Source organism: Synchiropus splendidus, chromosome 13, assembly GCF_027744825.2.
Source record: "Synchiropus splendidus isolate RoL2022-P1 chromosome 13, RoL_Sspl_1.0, whole genome shotgun sequence".
Classification (NCBI taxonomy): domain Eukaryota; kingdom Metazoa; phylum Chordata; class Actinopteri; order Syngnathiformes; family Callionymidae; genus Synchiropus; species Synchiropus splendidus.
This window is the reverse complement of record NC_071346.1, coordinates 4,281,544-4,306,677: the sequence shown is the minus strand read 5'-3', so window position 1 is coordinate 4,306,677 and position 25,134 is coordinate 4,281,544. Positions and strand designations below refer to the sequence as shown.

The following is a 25,134-nucleotide window of genomic DNA, read 5'->3' as shown; positions in this document are numbered from 1 at the left end:
AGTCCTGTTTAACTTATTCCTGTGACATACATGAACCTTACATGTCTGAAATCTGCTGCGTGGAGCAGATTTGTGCGTTGGTGGAAATAACATCTGCAAAGTGAATGGGCTGGTCTGTCGTTTCAAAGTGGAATTAAAATTCCTGTCAATATCTTGACCCATAAAGATTACACTCTTCCATTGCTCTTTCTTTGAGAGCAACAAAAACGTTCAGCAGAAGGGGAAATGTTACATTGTTATTTTCAAGCTCAAAATTCTATTTTAAACGTTGCGTATATTTTTCACCTCTCATTCAAATTCCTCAAAACTAAACAAGAATCCTGGTGGTGAATCAGCAAATAAAGAGCGTCTGAGTATTTTGTGCATACTCCGTGTTAACGTGGCGCGTCGAAATAAACCAGAGAAATAAAACTAATGTAGCAATTGACGAGATCACGTTCATAACTGTACGCACACCCGTGTTATCGCGAGAGCACGTGTCTTCAAACATCCCCATGAGCCTTTGCGGTTCCTCTTTCTAGCCGGCGCCTGAGAATGGGTACGTGCTTTCATGCTCGGGTCGGAGAACGAATCCTTGTCCATCTGTGGTTTTGTCGAGGGATTATTCCAAAAATGGTTTGCTATATTGAAACTTGATATTAATGGCATCACTGTGTTGTGAACATTTCAGTTTGTGACCAGTTTTTGACGGTAGAGTCAAGTGTGTTTTTCCTGAGATGCTGCAATGCTCCAAGATGGCCTCCCTTTGGCCGTGTAGCATGCTGTCTTATTTAGGAACGTTTAGCGCTGTTTTGTGGAGAGTTTAACATGCGACAACTTCTATTCATGTCCCGGTTATACGAATTGAATAGTTGCTAAAACCTGGAGTGTTTGCGAAGTGTCAACTCTCTGCTTTCGGCTAACAGCAAATGCTAAGCTGCGTTAGCAGTATCCGTCAAGCTGCTGCTAAAATGACGTACTTGTCGCTCAGAACGGACCGTTTATTTACATGATGCTTCAGTTTAAAGAGCTTTGGAATAAGTTTAAACGTCTTGCGACGGTGTCGCTCATTACTCAGTATTTCAACTGAGTCCATGTGGCCTGACCCTCCAGCCACCGTGTTGCCAGTTGACTAGTAGATGTAACTAGTTTCCCAGTTGTTTGAGTGACATGATGAAGCTTTATAGCGGATTCCGATCAATCATGCGGACACCCAACCTTGGAGAACTGATCACTCAAGCAAATGGCTCTGCTAGTGACGTGCGAAGTGCCTTTTTTCATGGTTCTGATCTGTGTTTTTGCTTCTTCTAAGGTATCTCAAGGGACAACTGGCATAAACGCCGCAAGACTGGCGGTAAACGCAAGCCCTACCACAAGAAAAGGAAGTATGAGCTGGGTCGTCCTCCTGCAAACACAAAGGTACATGCACTGACATGGCCGGTGTGTAAGCTGTGGCGTGGGTGATGAAAATGTGACCTTAGGTAGGTCTTATTTGCGCCGTTCTGGTGTAAAGCTTTGGACCTACCGATGCCAGGACTTGTCATAGTTACACTGACACGCCACAGATCACACGTTTCATTGGCTTGCTGATCGTTTGGCCATGGCACTGATGGGGCTGTTGTCTTCAGATCGGACCCCGTCGCATCCACACTGTGAGGGTCCGTGGTGGGAACAAGAAGTACCGTGCTCTGAGGCTCGATGCTGGCAACTACTCGTGGGGCTCTGAGTGTAAGTACATGCACGTTTTACTGGTGCTGAATGCCTTTTTTATGAAGGGACACACTCATTGTGGAAGCAAACTGATGGTAAAACAAGTGTAGGCTGCATCAGTCAAGTGCCTTCTGTATGTCAAGTGATGGCAACTGGGTGGAAAGATGCACATAAGAGGTATTGCTTGCTGCTTTCAGTCTGAATTTCTTCCTGTAAAATGATTTAAAAGCGTACACAGCTGTCTCAGCAACTCCTAGCATGCAATCGTCCTCAAAGTCTTTGAGTCAGTGTATTGCTCCAGCCGTGGTGTGTCCCTTACTTAGGCTTCCAATGAAGATAACTCTGTCCAGTTCTGCTACTGAATGCAAGTGCTGACACTCGTGACTCTGAGACCTCGCTGTGGCGCTGATGTTGAGTGACTGAAGACGTTTGCTGCTGTTAATGGGGCGTTTCTCCTCATGTAGGCTGCACACGCAAAACCAGGATCATTGATGTGGTGTACAACGCCTCCAACAACGAGCTGGTCAGAACCAAGACTCTTGTGAAGAACTGCATCGTCCTCATCGACAGCCTTCCTTTCAGGCAGTGGTACGAGGCCCACTACATCACTCCTCTGGGACGCAAGAAGGGAGCCAAGATGGTACGTTCTGGTGCTCTGTTTTGGTCCCATCTGAAAATCTTCCACGGATGTTTTAGCTGTAAATGGACTGCACTGGCGACGTGGTTAACAGTTTGCTCTTTCTGTGAGGATAACTTTTGTCAGTTCTGCTACTGAGCAAAAGTGACGACTTCTGTGACTCTGAGAAAGACCACCTGACTTGGCGTCGACCATGTCTGGACGGTTTGCACTGAACTAACCAGCCGCTCTCATTCTGACAGACTCCTGAGGAGGAAGAGGTCCTGAACAAGAAGAGGTCCAAGAGGACCCAGAAGAAGTACGATGAGCGTAAGAAGTCTGCCAAGATCAGCCCCCTCCTGGAGGAGCAGTTCCAGCAGGGAAAGCTGCTCGGTGAGTGTTACCCTCTTGCTGTGTAGATCCCATGGCACTGATGCCGATTTCATCAACACCGTCCTGCTCCCTGCAGCTTGCATCGCCTCCAGACCGGGCCAGTGTGGCAGGGCAGACGGCTACATCCTGGAAGGGAAAGAGCTGGAGTTCTACCTGAGGAAGATCAAGGCCAAGAAAGGCAAATAGATGTTCAGCTGTTTGATACGTCAATAAAATTCAAATGCCCCACCACATGTGGCTCTTTGTTTTCCTTGCATCACAATTGAATCATAGCAATGCTGACTCCTGATACAAGTGTCTTAACAGCGCCATCTAGTGTCACGGAAAGCTGACTAAAGCTGCGCTAGATGTCTGGATTCTGTGTATATATATATATATATATATATATATATATATATATATATATGGAAGAGAACTGCGAGGTTTGTGGCTGTGTGGGGGTCTCTGAGGAGATGGGTGTGACTAGGAAGGTGGACTGGGTTGTGGAGGGTCTTTTTATGTTGCTCCATAATTGTTCCATTCTCTGGACCAACGTAGATCTGATAAACTGGTCTCATCACAGGACATGTGATGAGTTCAGATCAATGACCTCCATGCAGTGAGGCTCCAGTGTTGTCTACCAAAAGTAAGGTGGTACTGCGAGTGGTTTATTTTCTGTCTTTCACTGTGAATTGTTGAACATTTACGTGTTTGCAGATTCTTAGATCTTTTAAATTTTAAAAAGCTCCGCTAACCTCGTCCAGGACCCCGCAGCGGCCCTCCAGCCTCCATTAGACACTAGCGTCAGTTTAGGTAACAAACTGGGGTAAAAGTCACTCGGCGGCGGTCTGGGATTGTCACGTGACTCAAACCGACCGCAGTGATTGGCTGAGTGGCATCTAGGTTAGCAGTAAGACGGGGTCATCGTCAAGTGTAGCGTCCAGATCTGCGGTGAACATGCTGCTGAGTAAGGTCGGTGTTTTAGCGCGTAGTTGGGTGGAGTTCTAGACGCTGTTTTATTCTAATGAATTGTTTAAAAATCTTCAAGACCGCTTATCGTCCTCCTGACCTACATTTCCGCGTCAACAAAAGCTAATCTAGCTAGCTTACGAAAGGCTAACCCGTGAATTGTTACGTGACAAGTGATGCAACGTAACAGAGACATTGGTATCGTTCATAAGTTTTGTAAGTCATGTTCGTATTTGACTGCAGATTCTCCGAGCTGGTGTGAGGTGTGGCGTCCGCCTGCAAAGCTCCAGCGCGGCCGCTTCTGCCAGCCTCTCCTCCAGCGACCGCTCCGCTGCTGCTGCCGGCTTCTCTTTTGGTAAACACGTCAACACACGTTGACTTGGTGAAGCAGCTTCATGTAACATGTCGTGTAAGAATGTAGGCTGTAGTTTTAAACGCGTGCAACTGCCCTTACCCTGCATGTTTCTTTGGGTCCGATTTATAATAAACGGAACACCACGGTTGTAAATGATTAGCCACTGGGTTTAAGATCAACTCAGTTGAAGACAAAATGATTCATTTAGTGAAATGTCTGGTTCTAGACTCAATCAAGAAGACTTGAACTCAACAAACTTGAAAGGTTGTGGGAGTATGTAGGATGCTAGGTTAAAGGTCAGGTCCACGAAGAACTCAAAAGGACTGGTTTATTTAGTGAATTTTCAGAGACGTGCCACTCACGGACCTGAATCCTGTTTCTGAACAGAGTTAACTGAGCAGCAGAAGGAGTTCCAGCAGCTGGCGAGGAAGTTTGCCCGTGAAGAAATCCTCCCCTTGGCCTCAGAATATGACAAAACTGGCGAAGTGAGTATGATGAGAGTCATGCTAGGTCAACCGAGTTATCTCCTCCAGTCAAGGAGTGGCTATCTGATTGGGGTTGTTTGCTAACAGAACAACTAAAAAACAAATGAGTCTGTCAAACTTTCTGGACTTCAAGTTGCTAGTTGTTCTCTGTCTCTTGCTCAAGTCTGCTGAGGTTTTGTTAGGTTTTTTACCTCTGGTTCACCAAAACAAAAATGTACCCCACTTATGCCTGAATAACTGGACAGACTCACACTTGGATCCAAGTTTGTCGCTGATATAACGGGTGTTATTCCACCTGTGTGCAAACTAGACGTGATATGAGCATTTATTTTCTTCACAGGAGTGACAGACAGAATAATGCGTTACGGATATCTTTCTTGCATAACAGTCTGTATGTGGAACTGCTGAGTTCATACTGGCTCTGCAGCTCGGGCAGGAGATGATTGACCACGGAACAATACTGAGACGATTCTAGACACCTGTCATGTGTGCAAAGGGAATCAGGTCGAGAGGAACTGTGACAAAGGTCAGAGCAGGAGCTGGGCAGCTGCGTCGATTCTGATAAGGTGGTGTGGTTTGCAGACAGCTATTTATACTGAAGCTGAATTGTGTTGCTTCTAAAAGTCATATGAAAAAGACAAAAATAAATTAATTTATTATACTTTTATGTAAATAAAGACTGGTGAAGTCTGAGCATAGATCATTCCAATTGTTAAATTCCGAACAGGGCAGGAACATTCCTGTGTCTCTTGCCTGCAGTGGGAATTGATAGAAAATCCTGTTGACTTTTTCAGTACCCGTTCCCCATCATCAAGAAAGCCTGGGAGATCGGTCTGATCAACGGCCACATTGGAGAGGAGTACGGTGTGTTGACCCTTTTCCGCTGGAGTTCTGACATGTTGATTTCCTTGATGTGATCGATGCATGGAGCCACGTGAGACTGAAGTGAAACCTGGTATTGTCTGTGGTTCAGACGGAGGTCTTAACTGTGGCGTGTGTGAGTGGGTTCCTTTTGTCGCTGAAACGGGTCTGTCCCTGTGGCAGGTGGGATGGGTCTGTCCATCTTCGACGCCTGCCTCATCACAGAAGAGCTGGCCTACGGCTGCACGGGCGTCCAGACGGCCATCGAAGCCAACTCCCTTGGAGTGAGTGCCTCAGTGTTTTTTTTATATTTCAGTAATGCTGCACTTCATGATGCAGACCAGTGTCGATCATTTTTTTCAAGTTCTTTTTCATCCCTGCAGCAAATGCCCGTCATCATTGCCGGCAACGAAGAGCAGAAGAAGAAGTACCTGGGAAGAATGACGGAGGAGCCGCTGATGTGTGTACGTACTTGAACTTTGTCTCAGGAACAAAGCTTTCCACGACATTGGTTCAGGTTTTCCACTTGAGGTCTTCAGTCGCTGTGCTGCTTCCTGGTAACAGTAACTAAAGCACTAAATGATCTGATGTTGGTTTGTATTTGTTATTTGGTCCAACAGGCCTATTGTGTGACGGAACCAGGGGCAGGGTCTGACGTCGCCGGCATCAAGACTCGTGCGGTGAAGAAGGGTGACGAGTACGTGGTGAACGGGCAGAAGATGTGGATCACCAACGGCGGGAAAGCCAACTGGTGCGTGTGGCGAGCAGCACCGGTGGGTCATGTGACCCCACTTCTGAGTTTGATGTTGTGACGACGACGCTGCAGGTACTTCCTCCTGGCTCGCACCGACGCTGACCCCAAGTGTCCCGCCGGGAAGGCCTTCACCGGCTTCATCGTGGAGGCCGACACTCCCGGCATCCAAGTGGGACGAAAGGTGAGCTCTTAATGGAGCGTTGGGTCCCAGGAAGAGGAGCGTCACGAATCCTCGTGTCTTGGTCATGACAGGAGATGAACATGGGTCAGAGGTGCTCCGACACACGCGGCATCACCTTCGAGGACGTGCGGATACCCAAGGAAAACGTGCTGATCGGCGAGGGAGCCGGGTTCAAGATCGCCATGGGAGCCTTCGACAAGACCCGACCGCCCGTGAGCTCCTCTTTGGCACCGGCTGATAGAAGAACATTGCACTGACTTGCCGTGTTTTGGCTTCCACACAGGTGGCAGCAGGAGCCACAGGTCTGGCCCAGAGAGCTCTGGATGAAGCCTCCAACTACGCCATGGAGCGGAAGACCTTCGGCAGAGCGATTGCTGAGGTGAGAGCAGCTGGTCTGTGAGTGAGCTCTGGTGTGGAGGTGCAGCTTCTGCTCATGATGAAAGCTTGTGTTGACCTCCCGCAGCATCAGGCTGTCTCCTTCCTCCTGGCTGAGATGGCCATGAAGGTGGAGCTGGCCAGAATGGCATACCAGCGCTCAGCTTGGGAGGTGGACCAAGGCCGCAGGAACACCTACTTCGCCTCCATCGCCAAGGCCTTCGCTGGAGACATCGCCAACCAAGTGGCCTCCGACGCCGTCCAGATCTTCGGTGGCAACGGCTTCAACAGCGATTACCCCGTGGAGAAGCTGATGCGGGACGCCAAGATCTACCAGGTGGGCCGCGGCCACGCCGACCACTCACTGCCACGTCACTGCCGGAGCCTGACGTTGTCTCTGTTCCCCACAGATCTACGAGGGCACCGCTCAGATACAGAGACTCATCATCGCCCGAGAACATCTGGGGAAGTACAAGAAATAGACTTTGATCCTCCCGAAACACATCACCGGTCAGACTCACTTGTTTGCCTTAATGACGTCCGGCCTTCATCTCATCCGCCTCAGCAACACCGATGCTTTTTAACTCCATCGAAGAGTCATGCATAACCAACCATAGTTACAGAGTGAAGTGAGGGTAAGGCTCTCGTATCTCTGTCATGAAGTCGGCTGTAATAAGGTTGTCGTAACGGTCAAGAATTTAATTTGTTGCTGTCGAACTGAGACAATAAAGATGCCCTGTTCTGTTAGGTGGCTGTTACTCGCTGTCATGTCTTCATATAATCCTCGTTTTGGGCCAAACACACTGTGAGGTTAAAAATATCCGACCCCAACAGCTTCCAAAAACCTTTAGACTCTCACAGGCTTGGAAGGAAATGGGTCAAGTCGAATCAGTGGTTTGATGATGCTGACAGTTGGACATCACCACAGCCTCAAACAGGACACCAAACCTGGTGGGATACTGGTGAAGCAGGTCACCAAACCAGGCGTCTGTCAGAACACGAGCACGCTCAATAGACGGCATGTTAACAGCAACTTGAACACAAAGCATCTGTGTGAGAACATGAGTCGACTAATGGGGGCAGTGAGTCTCTAAAGGCCCCTGAAATCTGATGGTACTCAACTGAAACCTGCAGACCCTGAAGGGGGCTCCCCACCTCTGACACAGAGCTCTGAAACAATATGGTTGACTACATGCAGGATGTTTAATCTTCATTGAAAATGTTTGGGAGGGGGGAAACTGGAGTACCCAGAGGAAAACCCCAACTGTTCAAAGAGTCCAGTGAAGGTGAAGAGGTGTTGCGAGCAGGGTCCTCCGCGGTCTTCTGCCGTCGCCACATGATCACCGTCTGAATTGGAAGTTCAGCGGCGAGCTCCACAGCGCCCCCTGCTCTTGAACGACGGGCGCTTCGCTGCGACTCTGCCGCCGTCTGTGCCGACACTGGACCTGCAGGCCGCAGACGCCCGCCAGCTTCCTCACTATCTTGGTGAAGATGGTGCCCACCAGGAACCCGAGAGAGAGGACCATTTCCACCAGCCTGAGTCCCAGCAACACAACAGGGCGTGCGTTGGTCTTGGATGAATCTTGACTTTGTTTTTTCTCCACATGTGGAATTGGCTCCCCCTTTTATTCATCCCCTGCTCCTTTTATGTTGGGTACTGCTTTGATGCTCTTCAATCTTTTACGTCTCTCTCCAACACCTTTGATGAGCCAGCAGGTTTTTCAAAGTTTAACGAGTTTCATATACAGTAAAGGGTCCATGGTAACCGATCACGAGTTCATTTCTCTCTTAAGTTGTTGGGACTTAAACGCACTAATATTGTAATTGCACGCTTCGGCCTGGTGGAGGCGGTGTTGTGCCGCAGTGGCTACAGTCAGCGCTTGTATTGGACTGACGAAGAAGACCGTAGCCGCCGAGTGATCATGCGACTGTTATCGAAATGGTAAACGTTTAATGCTTCTTTTACATTATTTGTCAACAGTGTGGCTGTGCTAATATTCGCACATTAAACATAGCTAGCTTGTAATTTGTTGTGGCAGTCAGAACACGAGGGCTCGCGCTTGTTGTTAGCTTGCGTCATTAGCTCGTCGAGCTAGCGCATCCTGGCTGAATGTGCTGATTCACTGAAAGCTACGTTCATATACCGCTGTATCTCAGGACCTGTTGTTCGCCTGCGTGACTGTTGCTTGTCTGGTTTCAGGGGACTCAACTGAAAGACGTCATCATTAAGCCCGACGCTCCAAATTCACTTCTGCTGGACAAACACGCCGACTACATCGCTGCTTATGGCTCCAAAAAGGACGACTATGTGAGTTATAACCAAGTGGAAACAAACATCAATGCACCTGCTGTCTGTTGTTTGGGTTGTCATTGGCAACACGATGTTAGTGTCATGCAAAACAGCCGGGTTTATCGGCGGCATATCGAGCATCTCCTCCACCTCACGTCTGTCTCTGCTGCAGGAGTACACGCTGTCCGAGTACCTGCGGATGAGTGGCATCTACTGGGGGCTGACGGTCATGGACCTGATGGCTCAGCTGCCCAGAATGAACCAGCAGGAGATCATAGACTTCATCAAAGCCTGCCAGCACGAGTGCGGCGGGATCAGCGCCAGCATTGGACACGACCCGCACTTGCTCTACACCCTGAGTGCAGTGCAGGTGACCAGCGGCCGCCCGTGTTCAGCAGAGAATCCTCTGCTTATTTGTCACTTTCTGAGTGTCTTTTCATGATGTTGTTTTGATGTGGGCAGATCTTGTGCTTGTACGACATGGTGGACGCAATCGACGTGGATAAAGTGGTGAAATACGTGAAGGGGCTTCAGCAGGAGGACGGCTCCTTTGCAGGAGACAAGTGGGGTGAGCAGCGAGAACATCCACGGATGCAGACACCGCCTGGGCTCCCAGTGTGGTAACTTTAGCTTAAGGTTTCAAGCACTTCCAAGATGGATAATGAACTCAGAGTCAAAGTCATCGCTGATTTCAAATGTTCTTCTGTGAAGAAAGAAATGGTGACCTCACTGTGTCTTTGCAGGAGAGATAGACACCAGGTTTTCATTCTGCGCTGTCGCTACTCTGGCTTTACTGGTTAGTGTTTCTTCATCATCATTTAAAACTGTTTTTATGTCATCTGATGAAGATGCTTTTTCATATTTATGAAAAGGGAAAGATGGACGCGATCGACGTTGACAAAGCGGTGGAGTTTGTTTTGTCCTGCATGAACTTTGATGGAGGTTTCGGATGCAGACCTGGATCAGAGTCTCACGCCGGTCAGGTGAGTGGGCTTCGCTGCACGAGGGGCCGATATCATTTGGCTTTGTTCAGACCAGATGAGAGGCTGGGTTTCACAGAGACGCCTCCCAACGTTGCCTGGTTTTACTTCAGATTTACTGCTGCACTGGCTTCCTGTCTCTGACCGGGCAGCTGCACCATATCAACGCCGACCTGCTGGGCTGGTGGCTCTGTGAGCGACAGCTACCGTCTGGAGGCCTGAACGGACGACCAGAGAAGGTTTGTGCTTCCTCTGAGTGTGGTGGAGCTCAGTCACAGAGACCTCCAGACTGTGATATTTCAGTGTTGCAACCTCTCTTGCAGCTTCCTGATGTGTGCTACTCTTGGTGGGTGCTGGCGTCGCTCAAAATCATCGGGAAGATCCACTGGATCGACAAGACTAAACTGTGCAACTTCATCCTGGCCTGTCAGGACGAGGAGACTGGAGGCTTTGCCGACCGACCCGGAGACATGGTGAGCTGTCAATCGCAACCGCAAACTGATAGAAACAAGGCCTTACAGTGGTTCACTAAAACACTTTAATTCAGCCATAGTAGACAAGTTGTGCTACACACTGGGTTCACTGCGGTGTATTCACATTCATCCATATGAAATATTGTTGTTATTATTAATGTAGTTATTTAGGTAACTACTCGAGCAATGAGAGGAAAATAAATAAATAAATATATATATATATATATATATATATATACATATATATATATATATATATATAACTTAATAAATTCAGTTAATCTGTCTGATAGAAAAATGTATTGATGGTGTGTTCACGTTCGACCCCGTAATGTTCATTAAACCTTCAGTTTTCAAATATTTACAAAGGCGCCTGTAATGCATCGTCCGTCCACAAGAGGCGCTGGTCTTCGAGCGAGGAAAGGTCTAAAACTACAGTAGCCTGTCAGATGATGTGGGTGCAGAGCTTCACTGAAGGTCAAAAAAACCTGCGTTAGGTGTCGAATTGCTCCTGAACAGGGCAGCAGTCTGGGGGGGTGGGTGGAGAGACACCTGCCGGCACATTCACTGGGGCGTCTTGATTCCAGGTGGATCCTTTCCACACGCTGTTCGGGGTCGCGGGTCTCTCTCTGCTCGGGGACGACCGTATCAAACCGGTGAACCCGGTCCTGTGTATGCCGGAGGAAGTCCTGCAGAGACTCGGTCTGCAGCCCGAGATCCTGAGCTAACTGGACTCTCGCTCTCTCACGGACACGTCACCGACCACAGATGGACCCTGCACTCACAAGCTCATCCGTCTGCTCCCTGGCAGAGCTACCATCATGACGCCCAGCTTCTCCTGAGGGGATGGACATACTTGTTAACATTCCTCCGTTGTTTATTTATTCATCATGTCGCTATATTAACTTAACTTACAGGACAACTCATCTGCATTTCTGTTTTCTACCTGTCAACTACCATCGTTGCAGCTAGGGACTCGCATATCTGTTTTTAAACAAGTCACCTGAGTGACCTGTGTTGACCTCCGACGATGATGCTGGGACGGATCAAAGACTCAACAAGGACATAAATGACATGTTTGTCTTCTTCTCATGACCATTGTTATCACTGTCTGCTCCAATAAATGTCTACCCCTGAACGTGGCCTCTCTTCACTTCTGGAAGGCCTTCTCCTTCCACACAGGGACTTTAGAGTCAGGATCTCCCAGGATCACAACACGTCTGTGACTCAGTTTGGCAAATAGAAACGTCATTTTGGTATGTAACCACTAGGTGGCACTGACGCGCTGCTGAGTTCCAATTCGTTCTCCCCCACCAGGTGTCTGAAGACTCAGTCTGTTCAGTCAGATGACAACCTGATTGGTTAATCGCTGTGCGAACAAAAACCCCGCCCACTGCGGCCCTTTCCAGGTGAGGACACCCCAGAACTCTGACTAACAACAGTTAGTCAGAGTTAACAGTCGTCCTTCGTGTCACCAGTTCCAGCCAATGACCACGACAGTCGACAACTCTTGAAACTGCTTTTCATAGGTGATAAAAAATGTTGCAAAACTGTTACAAATTCACATGAAAAAAAGTTCTTTTTTTATCAGCATCTAAAATCCAGCCATAAAACCGAGTGAGGTGCAGGGTGGGGTGTCGGCCCCGCAGCAGCTGGGTAACGGATGCTGGGCTCTGTAATTACCAGCAGGTACCAGTAAAGATAAGGACTGCTGCTTCACACTGCCGCCTGATAAGAGAGGACACCTTCCCAACTCTCATAAGCTGCTGCACCGATGATGAACGGGTGATGTTATCTGCCTGGGATAATTGCTGCTCACAGTAAACACCCTGTCCTCTGCAGCTCCAGGCTGGGCTGTAGTCCATCATCTGAGGACCTCCACCGAGGAGGTCCGGGTCTTGCCTTCCCCCTTGGTGTCTCGTGGTGGACTCTACCATCAGATGTCGCCGGTATGAAGCTTGGATGTCACATGGTTTGCCCACAGAGATCAGGATCTTTGATCGAGACTGACAGGTGAACAGTTCAGGATGACGATCAGATCCTCTGAGTCTGAGACCATGGACCTCAATCTGAACAGGCTGGAATGTCCAGTGCGCGTTGGCGATGAGATCAAGTATCTTGGAGTTTTGTTCAGGAGTGAGGGACGGATGGAGATGGACACTATCTTCACTTAGTCTGTGCTGAGCCAAAGGACACCGGTGGGTTTCCATCCTCACCTGTGGTCACCAGCTTTGAAGCGAGACTGAAGCTCCGTCATCCAGGAGAGACTTGGAGTAGAACCTCAGCTACTCCAGTAGAAGCCAGATGTTTCCTGGACCAGAAGGAGATCCAAAACACAGGACACCTTTTTGTTTCAGAAGAGCAGGAGGAGATTTCAGAAGAGAGAGAAGTCTGGACTTCTTTTCCTCTGCAGATGCCCCCATGACCTAATCTCAGATTAGAGGAAATGGCTGGATATAAATTAAAACATCAATGGAGCTTCATGTGAAGACAACTCCCACCTCACTCCTAGGAGCAGCATCTATTTGAAACCAGTTTGTTACTGAGCTTCCTCTTGCTCACTTGACTGTCAGCTTCATTCCTGATCCAGAGGCAACATTAGACTGAACGGTCGTAACCTTCTTCTTCACAGAGGTCACATTGTTCTTGGACTTCAAGCCACATTGTGGCTCTCCCACAGCTCGAGGATTAGCTCCCTTTTTCCCCCTGCCGTTCTGTGTGTGAAGGGCTTGAAAGTGGAGAGGAGAGTGGAGAGAAAGAGGCAGATCTGGTGATAACCCCACGAGAGCTATTGATTCTGGGAGCCCAGCCTCTTCACACTTGGTGGGGTTGGGCTGAAGACTGCAGGCAGTGCGTGTTCTCTCACCTCTGCTCTGCCGCTGTTTGTCATCTCGGCTGCTCATTTGTTCTTCCTTTGTGTCGTGAAAGAGAGGATAAATTACAAATACCACCGATTTGTTTTGAAAACAATGAGCTGCAGGTGGCGACTGAATTTTCACAGAGACGTGCCGTTTCAAACACGTGCTGTCGTGAATTTCAATTTTGATGTGAATGTTAATGTCGCTGCAGGACTTCCAGAGTGGCTTCACTGTCACTGCAGCGAAGCACTGAACGGTCGGATCTGTGTACTAACTCAACCCTCCTGCCTTCCACTTGTCTTAGGTCGGGTCGCAGGGGCAGCCATTGAGGTAGAGAGGCCCGGACGTCCCTCCCTCTCCAGAGATGTTTCGGTCACCACAAAGCTGGTGATCACAGGTGAGACAAAAAAAAAACCCACTAGTCCTTTGGCTCAGCTCTTTCTTCACCACAGGGAAGGTGAAGCAACTAATCTCCAGTCGTAACAGCAGATTATAAAACGCGACCTACATTCTTTGGACAAACTGTCATTACGGTGGTCTCATCATACCTGGATTTATTTGTGCGTTTAATAACGTATCAGGACACAGCAGCGTAATCCTCTTTCTACTGTGACGCACTCAGAGGTCTGAGGATCAACGCCACAGCTGCTCACTTATTGTTGCTGTTTATATGAGGAAATAGATTTAGATTTCTATGAAGAATTATCTGAAGCAGAATTCACGAGTCTGTGAGCCTGAGTTTAGGTGACAAAACTACTGTGTTTGTGTGTTCACCTGAATTCTTTTGTGACTAACTAATATACTAATACTTTTTTTTCCCTGTATATATATATATATATATATATATATATATATATGAAAAAAATTAAGACAGATGTTTGATGATGAGACAATCTCTCCCTCGTAATATTTATGCATTAAATCCTCAAATATCAATATTAAAGTGCACAGTAAGTAAGTAAAGATCTATATAAATAACAAAAAAGTGAATTTCAATATTAATAGATAGGAAAAAAACTAACTCAGATGTTTAATGATGAGACAATCTCAGAAAAAGAACGTAATATTTATGCATTAAATCCCAAAATATAAATATTAAAGTGCACAGTAAGTATGTAAAGATCTATATAAATAAGAAAATAGTGAATTTAAATATTACTAGATGGGGAAACTAGTTTAACAAGATTCTTTTGTTTAAGCAATTTGCATTAAACTGTTCAAATAAATAAAAAGAATTGCGAGAATAAGGAATGTTAAAATACAACAATTTAACCTGATAAAATACCGTGGCACACAAGTTGTAAATGCCGTTTGCGGTCTGGTAATTTCTCACTTCTGAGTGAACTGGGATGAATTCATGTGTAAAAACGCCGTTAACGCGGCCTGCGTCAGAAAACGGCGCCCGTCACGTGACGCGCTAGGCGGGACTCGGCGTCGGCGCCGGCCAATAGCGACGCAGCGCCACTCCAGGACGCTGCTGCTCCGTGGGAGAGGAAACAGCCGTGCGAGGACGAATAACGGTCCACACGGAACCGTCACGGAAGCCCCACGTCTGCTCGAGGGACCTTGGAGCCGTGGCACCGGGAGGCTGGTCGGGATAGATGTCCAGGGCAGCGGCTGACGGAGCTGCGGGGCTGACGACAACAAGCGCTCCACCATTGTCTGCGCAGCAGTGAGGATGGCCTGGATGTGGAAGGTACAGTGGCCTGCGCTCCTCTGCCTCTCTCCCTCTCCCGTCCTTCTCATGAGGGGACGCGCGTGATGGCTGATGCTCCGCTGAGCTGTTGGACCTCAGACGCGTCTGCGCCTACCTTCAGTATGGATTTGGGTTTTTAATCCGGAATAGCAGGGCAAACAAGGCCCCGGTGTTGGGTCCACTTCACCGCTGTTGGACGTGATGCGTTCAAGTGCTGGACTACAGCCCCCGGAGACGCAACAGTTCAAACACCGCCCGGGGAATATTCTGGTGCACGCGCAAACAGATCAACCTTTTCCTTAAACAAACAGAACTTTCCCCAACACGCACTCAGTCATTCTGCTGTCTTCTGTCTCTCCAGAGCAAAAGTTCACTTGAAAAAAAACGAGTGTTTACATGTAGACAAGCGTCCTGTTGTGTGTTCCAGACAAAGACCCAGCTTCATGAGACTTGGAATAGTGGATTCAATGACTGTGGTGCTGAACTGATGTGTTCAATGCTGTGAGGGCCTTTTTGTCTGCTTGTTTTGGACGTGGTGTGAAGTTATTGTGTGGAATCAACTTTGATTCCAGGCTGTGATGCCACAGACACGGTGGAAAAATCGAACAGATGGTCCACATCCAAGTTCCAGTCCACAGTTTGTGCTTGACCTGCGGCGCCTGGTGAAAGGAGTGGTGCGGGACAGTGTCCAAAACAGTGTGTTCGTCTGTCAAGGTCTCGGGTTCTGTTCGCATCATGAAGCTCCAGACACCTGATGGTGGCTCAGCAGAGCTCAGACGTGGTGTCAGTAGCTGCGTCTTGCTTTAGGTTCCTAAAGGTTTTTCAGGGTGGGTTCATGGCCCCTAATGCTTGTAACCCCTGGAAGCCTTCGATTCATCTGCTCATCATCTTGTCTGTCCTCATGACTGGGAAGTTTCAGTCGATCTAGTCTTGGAGCTGATAACCTGATGGCTCTTGGTCTGGTCTTCCGTTCTCTCTCTCTTTTTTTTTTTTATATTAAAACCGTTCCTGTTTTCCTGTACATATTTATCACGACACATTTCCTTTAGACATGAACTGTCAGCGTGAACCACGAGGTACGTTTTGCATATGTGCAAAGGTAATTTGAATAGCTTCAGCGGCGTGTTGGCGTTAGCCAAGCCGCGCCAGCGTCGGCTTCTTCTATTACATTATTCAGTGGCTCCTCTCAGGAACTGTAAATTTAGCATTCAAATATTGGCAAACACAGAGTGCAGAGTGTTAAGAAGTGGGGCTGAAAGTTTGGAAGATTTGAAATCGCAAGAGCGCGATGTCAAATCAGACCTGCAGGAGAGAAGAAAGGCTGTTGAAACAGGAGCCAACTGGCTGGAAAAATCGCGTCTTTAACTTGGAAAATCTGCAGTCTGAACTGATAAAAACACAAAACTCATTTGGAAATCAATGTAAGGATTTTGCCCAAGACGAAGAGGATGGAACTTTAATCCTGAATGTGAGGCCTCGCGAGCCTCATTTCACTTCTCTAGATGTCTTAGATGGTGTTTCCCAGTCTGGAGTGCTGCGTCTGAGAGCTCTGACTAGCTCTCTCCTTCTGTGACTCAGACTTGATCCATAAATATCTGAGCACAGGCTGTATTGTACTTTGTCTGGCCACTACCTGTCTGGTCTTCACCAGGGAATGTTCAGCTCCCACCTTAGTTGTGGTCTGTAGATAACTTGGTTCAGTGGCCTCTTTATGGTTCTCATGTCAGGTCTCAGTGCGGCATGTCTTGATCCTTGTGTGACTCTGTTTCGCTCTCTCTGGTGTTGTCCTGGGCTCCTCCTGTTCTTTGGTGTCGTGCCACTCTTTCTCCTTGTTTCTTCAATGTCTCAGTCTTGAATATGTTTTGAAGCTATTTCAGGTCTTCACTGCAGATGATACAAATGACGCAAAGTTTCTATTTGCACTGGCTTGTCTCGCTTCAGTCATTGCTGGTCTTGTGAACCCTGAAGGACTGATGCTCTTCTGTGTCTGTCTTTCGATGCCTAAATATGCTCCTTTAAATGCTAGTTTTGACCTGTGAAGCCAAGGTCGGTTGGTAGTGAAACTCATTGTCTCAGTTACAAATGTCCAGATCAGATTCTGAAGGGTCTCGACCTCTGAACGTCTTGGTGATTCCTGTCTTGCTGGTGCGCCTCAGACCTTAAACAGCCTCCTCTTGTCCTGGTTTGAAGGGTGCCGGTCTGTCATTCTGGTTGTGGTTTTGTACCCGGTACTTACGGGCCAACAGAACGCCCCGACACGCAGCGCTGCTCTTTTGTCTGCTGGCTGTTTATCCATGGACCGGAGTGAGTTCAACCGCGAAGTTTGCAGCTCCAAGCTGCCAACGATTGTGGCTGTCCTCCATCAGGACTGAGCGTGTGATGTTGTTGTTTTCCAAAACACATTTGGCAGGGAGATACCAGGAGCTGAAATTTTCATAACAGCTTTGCTCCCAGAAGCCCCAGACACTGTCGCCGCACACTTCAGGAAACAGATGCTGGAACCCGCCACTTTGTTTACGCCTCGGCGATTCCTTTTAAACAAACTAGTCTCAAAGAAGATTCAGGCTCCCGGTCCCAAGAAACCGGGTCAGTCGGGGTAACAAAGTTTAAACACCCTGGACAGGCCTCCAGTCCAGACAGACAACCACTCACACCGAGTGCTTTCATCTGTCATCATTTCCTCCTTTTGTTTTCTCTGCCACATCCTGAGCTGGAGCGCGATGGAAGACTGGTGGGTGGAGGCTCTCTCTAGCTCACTCACCCTGGTCACCACAGGTGAGGGCCCGGCTGGCATTAATCCACACAGAGCTGTCTGGCTGTCGGAGTCCTGGAGCGAGGTGAACTCTCCGTCACCTCGGGATTTACCCCGGCCCACTTCCACAACCCCACGTCGGTCCTGAACGCCTCACGCTGGCGGGTGTCAAGCCGGGAAAACCAGGGTGTTAACGGAGCTGTGTATGAGTGAGTTGGTAATCACCGTCAAGGTCGGAATTTCAGTCAGACTTAATCGCATTAATGCCGCAGTACTGGATAAGTGTGTTAGGAATATGAGGCCAGATCACGTGTTCCAGCTGTGACTTCACTAGATAAATATACTCCATTTGTTTACTAGCTAAACCTGAAGAAGTGAAAACAGCAGCAGCAGAAAAGCACTCAGAGAGCGCAGCCCTCCGCCAAGCTTTTAGCTAGGATTTTGAAACAGGTCGTCCAAAACCCCGCCCCTAACCCCACCCCCTCCCGACACGCCATGTCAACGACTGACAAGTAACAACTTGCTTTGTAAACATCTATTCGTACCAACATAACTTGATAAACAACAAATAAACAAGCATCTGAGTCAAATAACAAACGTTAACAGACATGAAGTCAGTAACTGTTGCCACAGTAACACTTCCCCTGGGCAGTTGTTTTACTTGGCTAACCCTGATTCATTAAAAAAATAAAAATTTAAATAAATAATCCAAACACTTTTATAATGATTTTTTCCCTTACTACAAGCCATCGTGTGCACAGCCTTGTGTCTACATCTTTTTTCATATATTGATGCAAGGTAGGCCTGCAGTTGTGTCAGCTGTGATGGTTTTCTAAACTTCACAACCACAACATTCATTCATTCAAACAACACAGGTAGAAAGGTTTGTCGCTTGATTCAATCAATAGAATTTACTGGAATTTTGATCCCTGTTTAGGCTATTTTTCTCTCATTATACAGGCACTAATAATACATTTAGGGCGTCCTGCTGAGGAAACAGGGCGTCCGGTTTTGAGTGCTGGAGGGCGTCCATTTTCTCCATGTTCTGCACTTTAGGGTGTTCAGGGACGCCCAAGACGCCCTCTAGCTAAAAGTCTGCCAGCCACAGAGGTGTGTGTGTGGGCTAAACTGCAGGGGCCACGCCGACTCTGTGGGGTCCAGATGTTCCAGAACATCTCTGCCCCCTGCCCTGTTATCAATATGCCCTGAGCTATGTGCACACCAACAAAAGACAGGGAGAGAGAGAATATCAACCTGTAGAACATTGTTCAACTTGTGGTCCTCGACTGTTGCAGGTTTGTGAAGAGGAAACCTTCAGCAGGAAGGTCATTCAGAAACTGGATTTTCACATGAACAAGTTGACCGTTGGAAAGAAGGAAGCATAAATGTCTGCTGTACTTTTAGAGCAAGGCCAGACACGGAAGCCAAAACAAAACAAGGAGAAGGTCGATGTTAGAGGGAAGTCAAGTCTGATGAGAGGTGAGGAAACTCGCCCGACAGATTCTCTTCAGAGAGATGTGGTTACTGGAGTTAGACAACATTCCTGTGTACCAGTCGTGGTTTCCCGTGTAGAACAGTTGAAACTCCAGATGCTTTGCAATATTTTCAGTGAGTGGTGTGAAGACTGTGAGGTTTTATCTGCTGACTCGACATCTTTTTCAGTTCTGGAGTCAAGACAACACGGTGTGATTAACCTTGGCCCACTTTGTGTTCTGACATCCTTGTGTCGACTTTTTAACAAGCCGTTTGTGTTAGCATTAGCTCTGAGCATGGTAGCACACGATGCTAACCCGAGCGTGGAGTTTCTTGAATGAATCAATAGCCGCTTCCATCCGCACCACTGTCTTGGATCGGTGCAGCTCGGTGGTTGTTGTCAGGTCTGGGTCCCGCGGTGACTGGGATTAAAGGGTCGTAGGATTAAGACTGACTTGCAGGTGCTGCCTTCAGAGTCTCACTTGGTGAAGTCGACTCGGATACGTGTGCTGTGGCTACTTGGTCGGGACACGGGGCGGTTCTCCGGACCAACCCTGATGTTTAAAATGGTTCAGAGCTGCGAGGACCCAGTGGACTGGACCCTGCAGTGTGTAGGTACGATGGAAATCCTCTGCGTGTGTCGCTCGCACAGCACGGTCCTCTGCTGGAGTTGCATTACAGACAGACATTTGAGTGAAAAATGAGGTTGGTTCATCAAGTCAATGGTCAGAATAGTTTGGAGGAATAAAAATGTGAGCTGTGGTGTCAGTAATGGAGGCTTTAGTTCCGTTTCCTCCTCCAAGGTTTGACAGTTGAACTGGTAAATAATGGGATTTTAATGTGTGGGTGCTTCATGATTGCTCAGCAGTTCTTCGCTTGGCAAACGCTCCCCTGACATTGTCTTCTTGGCAGCGCTCGCTCCGAGTCTGGCACGACCCGAGCCGCCTGCTGGCACGGGGGGCGATCCAAGTCGTCTGAAGGCGCCGTCGGAGGAGTAGGCTGTGTTTGATCAGACGCCGTTGCTCGGAGATGCTGAATAAAAAGGAGCAGCAGGACGTGGTGAACCGAAGGCTCGGGGTCGGGTGTCGGACCGGCCTGTCGTGTTCGGGTCCTGCTGTGCTCTGGTGTGAGCTGCCGCTGCAGTCTGGAGCAGGAAGAGCTGAGCCAAGAGCCTGAGCTGCTGGAGTCCTGCTCTCACCTGTGGGTCGGGAGGGTCCATCAAAAGTGCATCGTAACCTTTCCGCTGGAGCAAAGCCGCTCTAATCCTCTGGAGTTTCTCAGCAGCTTTTCCCGACGGTGAGCGCGCAGAACTCGGCTTATTCCCGAGGCTACCGCTGACTTTCCCGTCGCCCTCCACTCTCCCAGCAGCAAATCCCTGTAATTGCATTAGTGTTGTCCAGCGCCCCCCGCCCTCACTCCCCCCACCTCCTCCGACAGATGTGACATCTTGTCATTTCACTGTCATCACGGGAAATGTCAGATATCAGAAGGCCAGTCTGCAGCGGTGACAGGAAGTGCCACGCCGAAGCCTCGGTGTTGAGTCATTTAATGACTCGTAGGTAGTAATCCTCCATCTGCTCAGCCGCTGGAGCCGCCACTCATCTGCTGAGACTGAGGAATGACCCGGTGAAGTACAGGAATAACTGCTCACAGATGCCACCTCAGACTTTATGGAAGGCAGGAAAATATCCACAGGATTGTGGCCTCAAAACTCTTGAGAGAGACTGGCAACAATGAGACCAGAGTCGGCGATATAAACAACAGGAAAAATATATAAATAAAGAGTTGACGGTGAAGAATGAAGTTAGGAGAAAATACTGTCATCTGGAGAATTAAAAAAAAAGAGTAGACCTTGGAAAATGATAGAAATAATGGGTCCACAGAAGACAACTTGATCATGGAAGTAAAAAAAATATAGAAAAAAATCCTAACAATGATGAGAAAAACATTGATTTAAAAATGTAGACTCATGTAAACCAAATAATAATAATAAAGTTCTGTCCAAAAAAATAAAAAGATGGATAGTCTAAAAAACCTGGTACAAAATTGCAAATGAAACATTAGAATGTGGGGGGGAAAAATGCAGAACAACGTCAACTCACGATGGGTTCAGTTACAGGAAGCTCATTGCAGCATCGGTGGTTCACTCCTAGTACTCTGGTTTCCGTCTTGGTACTCCATGGTACGTGCACCTTCCATCTGACATGCAACCGCCTTCGCTCTGCACCGACTTCTGGACTGTTTCCAGGTGAATCCTCGACTTGTGTCATGCTCATAAACGGCCGTGTTTAGACACCTGAATGACATCACCTTCTCTCGTGGTCTGCTGGTTATCATGCAGTTATGATTCAAACTGAGTTTAAGATGTGAGCCACAACAAACGGCTCCAGATTTGGTCCTCGGTCTGTAGGAGTGGCATAAAAGGAAATAAATATCTTTGGTATGAAAGCTGAAAGAACGCTGCAGGGGAACGTCGTCCTCAGAAGAAACTGAACGTTAGAAGAAAAACGGCCACAAACAAAGTGGAGCATCAAAAGTCACTTCTTTAGAGGTTGTCTAGACGCCCCGCTGCTTTATAGATTCAGATTCCGGCTGGATGTTTGTGACTCTGCCTGAGAATCCGAAATATCCTCTCAGGAAAACAGCGACGTCCGCGCCCCGCCTGACCCCAGTTATCTCTCCGTCTCTGAATAAGGAGGTTTAAATGGCCGCGTTGGGCCCGGTTCGGTCGGCGGATCTTCAATCTCCTCACGCACGGCGCCCCGCTGAGGGTAATCACTGCCAGTGGCGGCGGTGGAGCGCTGCCACGCCGTTTCAGGGAAAATATCACTTACTGAATGTCGGTAATCCCGGGCTGGCATTTGCAAAATTGGAATGGATTTGCTGTGGTGGGAGTTTTTTCCTAAATGTCTGAGCCTCGCTGCGTCCACGTGCCGCAGCAACATCTGCTGGGATGTTGAGGAGTTGAGCGCTGCTGGTGGCGTAGAGAGGGGCCGAGGCTGGTGGGCTCCGGTCTGGACACGTGTCCCACCCTCACCTCCCACCCACCTGCCGTCTGCCCTCCTGACGCGGGACGTTTGAGTCAGGCGTGTCTGAGGGCCTGGGTGGCCGCGTAACGCTTTAATTACACGTTTGACTTTCAGTGATGAAGGGACACGTCCCTCACGGAGGCCGCTCTGGAACTGGGTCAGAGATGTGAGACGGGGGCCGTGCAGTGCTCCACTTGGAGTTTAGGCTTTTGTCTGATGCTTTCTTTAACATTTGACCCTTGTATTGACCGTCCATCTTGAGCACAGTTTTAGCCTTCTTCTTTTCTTACTTATTTTCTGTTTTTATTTTTTTATTTTTGTTATTTTAATCACTTATTTTGTTATTTTATTACACTTTTTCTTTTTTGTTTTTATTGACTGTTGGATTTTTTTTTTCAGTCTTGAGACTTTTTCAGACTTTTTTTTCAATGTGAATTTTCATTGATCACTTTTTATTTATTAAAAACATTTTACTTTTAATTTCTTTCAGCTTCTTTTGATGATATTTTTTTTTCTGGTCGTTGACAAAATTTAGTCATTTTTTTAAAAACCTTATTTTATTTTTTATTATATATATATATATATATATATACACAATTTATTTTTTCCCTTTGGTGCCAATGGTCAACTGTTTATTTACATTGTTTACTTCTGATTTCTTTTTCTTCCCAATTTTTAAAGGCTAGATTTTTTTTTTTTTGTTGTTGTTCGACCTTTTCCCATCGATTTCTCCCTCCCACTCATGTCTGTTGTCGTGGAGCATGGAGACACACAGGTGTCCTCTCCCACAGCTCTGGCTGCTCATGAATCTGCTGACCTCCACTGGGATTATTTCCCACCATCATCATCATCATCATCATCAGATTACTCGCGCGCTGCGTCGTGGCGACAGCACTTTCGAGTGCTGGTAGCGAATAACCAGATTGATCTCTCAGCTCAGATGAAGATTCTCTCGATGCTCTCGACTGTGGTGATGCGCTTCCGTGCCGGCGGGGCAGATTAGCGTTCGCTTGACCTGAATTAAAGGATTTTTTCTTTCATATGTCACCGCTAAGAAGAGTGGGGCTGGAGGGGAGCAGGGAAGGAGACGTGTACTTCGAGTCACCAGAGAGGAGCGTTGGAGCAGGAAAGGTCTGGAAGAGCGTCTCCTGAGAGCCGTCCTTCTGGAGATGAGTTTTCACCTCTGATCCGCAGCTAACAGCAGCGGTTATTGTTTGAGTGACAGGAGCCTGACGCTGCCACTCGTCTCTCTCCGCTGCTGCCTGATAAACACTCAGACAATTGTGGGTGTAAACCGCTGTGCTGCAGCCCGCTACTTCCTCACGGTTGAGATGATGGATGACGAGAGACACGTTACTCAGCGCCAAACACTCTGGAAATGTAAATATCAGCTTGTTGCTGTGTTTGCAGAGTAAACAGTTTGTCAGTCTCTGTGAGCGGCGGAGCTCCCGGAGTAAACCTCCTGCTGCTCCGCCTCAGCATGATAGATGTTCCAGAGTGGGAGGAGGGGGGGAGGGACGGCCCCCTCTGCTGGCCACTGCCGGGATCAGCAGGACCATTGGCATTTCACACCTGCGCTGGAGGTCTGACTCGCTCGCTGGACCGTGATGAGTCAGCCGCCGCTGGGACTCCAACATGACCCTCTTCCTGATCCGGCCTCCAAAAATAGCTCCTTTTTCGATGTTCCTGGTCGAGCTCCTCACAAGTCCAATTAAGTGGCGAGAACAAACCGGAGTGCTGTTTGGAAGAGACTCTTTTGGGAGGCGATTTCACACTATATCAAAGGAAACAGGCCGCTAATTCAGTTTTCAGTCCATCACACGAGCAGCGACTCGCCATAATGGGCGAGAGAGGAGGGAGAGCGAGTGTTTGTGAAGTCATGAATCGTCTGATCGTCCCCTCCGACGTCTCTCGCCAGTAGATGGAATATGTTCAGTGACGAAGAGCCAGAGGTCTGTGGAAAACTGCAGCGAGCGCACTGGAAAATAAAAACACAGCGACAGCAGGAAGCACTGTTAACTCTGTGATATGAAGTCCACCTTCCAAAAACACAAGCTCGGAAGAGCAAGAACTCAAACTGCTTTAAAAAACAAAAACACAACTGCAGATCACAAACCCTGGACCAACACAACAAAGCAACTTAAGGTCAAATAAAGTTAAAAAAAAAAACAGATGAGAATCGCTAACACTCAAATTCGATCGAGACGTTAAGATGCAAAAAATTTTTTTGATAAAAAAACAATTTTGAAAAGCAACAAAACTGTGCTTGAAAAAATGATAAAAAGCACAAAAAAACACAAAAGGCTATTAAACAAGATAAACTTGAGGACATTGCAAAACAATAAACCGAACATTGGACAACAAAAGAACAAACAAAAATTTGGATAAAACTGTTGACCAACTTTGAAAAATGGCAAAATCTGAGGTACAGTACACAAACGTCGCCTCGGAAAACCAAAAAAATGAAGACCAAAACCCCTGGAGACAAAATGAACTGTTCTAGAAAAATACTGGGTTTTGGTTCCGTGTGTGACTTAAGAGTGGAGAGCGAGCTCCTCTGGGGTGAGGGGGGCGGAGCCCTGACATCAGACCTCTGATCAGCACATGATGTAACCAGCTGGCAAGCCGTTGGTCACCATCTAGTTTCATCGCCACGTGAGTTTCCAGCCCTTCATGGCGTCCCGCGGGACCTTTGATGTGGGAGATCAGAGCACTCTCACGAGCAGGTAGCTTCAAAGACCACCCTCCCAAAAAGCCGACCTCCCAGCGCCGCTGTCGGAGATTAAAACCGTTTCCTCCTGTAAAGAGAGAAAGAGGCGCTTTGTTTTATCTCCGCCCGACGCTCTGCTCCTGCATCGATCTCCTGCTCGGCCAGCAGCTTCTCCTCCGCGAGCCTTCGGTCGTCCTCCAGCGCCCTCCATTGTTC

General features: G+C 47.9%; 4 protein-coding genes and 3 non-coding genes across 9 annotated transcripts in view; all 7 read left to right on the top strand.

The window, feature by feature from the left end:
* Window positions 1-475: 475 nt before the first annotated feature.
* Window positions 476-2,929, top strand: rps8a (ribosomal protein S8a). The gene is made up of 6 exons (XM_053882369.1): window positions 476-538; window positions 1,292-1,398; window positions 1,608-1,707; window positions 2,154-2,329; window positions 2,569-2,698; window positions 2,775-2,929. The coding sequence occupies exons 1-6, from the start codon at window positions 535-537 to the stop codon at window positions 2,882-2,884; spliced, it is 627 nt and encodes a 208-aa protein (XP_053738344.1). The 5' UTR covers window positions 476-534; the 3' UTR covers window positions 2,885-2,929.
* On the top strand, window positions 1,433-1,540 carry LOC128770169 (small nucleolar RNA SNORD46). Its single transcript, XR_008416487.1, has one exon. It is a non-coding gene; the product is annotated as a small nucleolar RNA SNORD46 (small nucleolar RNA).
* On the top strand, window positions 2,015-2,081 carry LOC128770167 (small nucleolar RNA SNORD38). Its single transcript, XR_008416485.1, has one exon. It is a non-coding gene; the product is annotated as a small nucleolar RNA SNORD38 (small nucleolar RNA).
* Window positions 2,428-2,496, top strand: LOC128770168 (small nucleolar RNA SNORD38). Its single transcript, XR_008416486.1, has one exon. It is a non-coding gene; the product is annotated as a small nucleolar RNA SNORD38 (small nucleolar RNA).
* Window positions 2,930-3,563: 634 nt separating the features above from the next.
* On the top strand, window positions 3,564-7,404 carry acadm (acyl-CoA dehydrogenase medium chain). Its single transcript, XM_053882359.1, has 12 exons — window positions 3,564-3,649; window positions 3,890-4,001; window positions 4,389-4,486; window positions 5,281-5,350; window positions 5,531-5,631; window positions 5,731-5,811; window positions 5,968-6,098; window positions 6,174-6,282; window positions 6,354-6,494; window positions 6,566-6,661; window positions 6,746-6,994; window positions 7,068-7,404. The coding sequence occupies exons 1-12, from the start codon at window positions 3,635-3,637 to the stop codon at window positions 7,137-7,139; spliced, it is 1,275 nt and encodes a 424-aa protein (XP_053738334.1). The 5' UTR covers window positions 3,564-3,634; the 3' UTR covers window positions 7,140-7,404.
* A 985-nt stretch (window positions 7,405-8,389) lies between these two features.
* On the top strand, window positions 8,390-12,349 carry rabggtb (Rab geranylgeranyltransferase subunit beta). Of its 2 annotated transcripts, none has more exons than XM_053882364.1 (9): window positions 8,390-8,599; window positions 8,858-8,965; window positions 9,120-9,317; window positions 9,410-9,515; window positions 9,691-9,743; window positions 9,820-9,930; window positions 10,041-10,166; window positions 10,251-10,400; window positions 12,243-12,349. In XM_053882364.1, exons 1-9 carry the CDS (start codon window positions 8,597-8,599, stop codon window positions 12,258-12,260), a joined length of 873 nt encoding a protein of 290 aa, XP_053738339.1. In that variant the 5' UTR covers window positions 8,390-8,596; the 3' UTR covers window positions 12,261-12,349. The 2 variants fall into 2 exon arrangements, with proteins under 2 accessions (XP_053738339.1, XP_053738338.1); XM_053882363.1 differs by lacking the exon at window positions 12,243-12,349 and adding an exon at window positions 10,988-11,140 and having other exon boundaries at window positions 8,392-8,599.
* A 1,349-nt stretch (window positions 12,350-13,698) lies between these two features.
* The window catches only part of st6galnac3 (ST6 (alpha-N-acetyl-neuraminyl-2,3-beta-galactosyl-1,3)-N-acetylgalactosaminide alpha-2,6-sialyltransferase 3), a 36,348-nt gene continuing 24,912 nt past the window's right edge, over window positions 13,699-25,134 (top strand). Inside the window, exon 1 of one of the 2 annotated variants that reach the window (XM_053882367.1) lies at window positions 13,699-14,954. In XM_053882367.1, the coding sequence (XP_053738342.1) occupies window positions 14,937-14,954 (18 nt within the window). In that variant the 5' untranslated portion in view covers window positions 13,699-14,936. Of the gene's footprint in view, window positions 14,955-15,007; window positions 19,186-25,134 lie in introns of those variants that run through there. The other variant, XM_053882368.1, reaches the window with a different exon arrangement.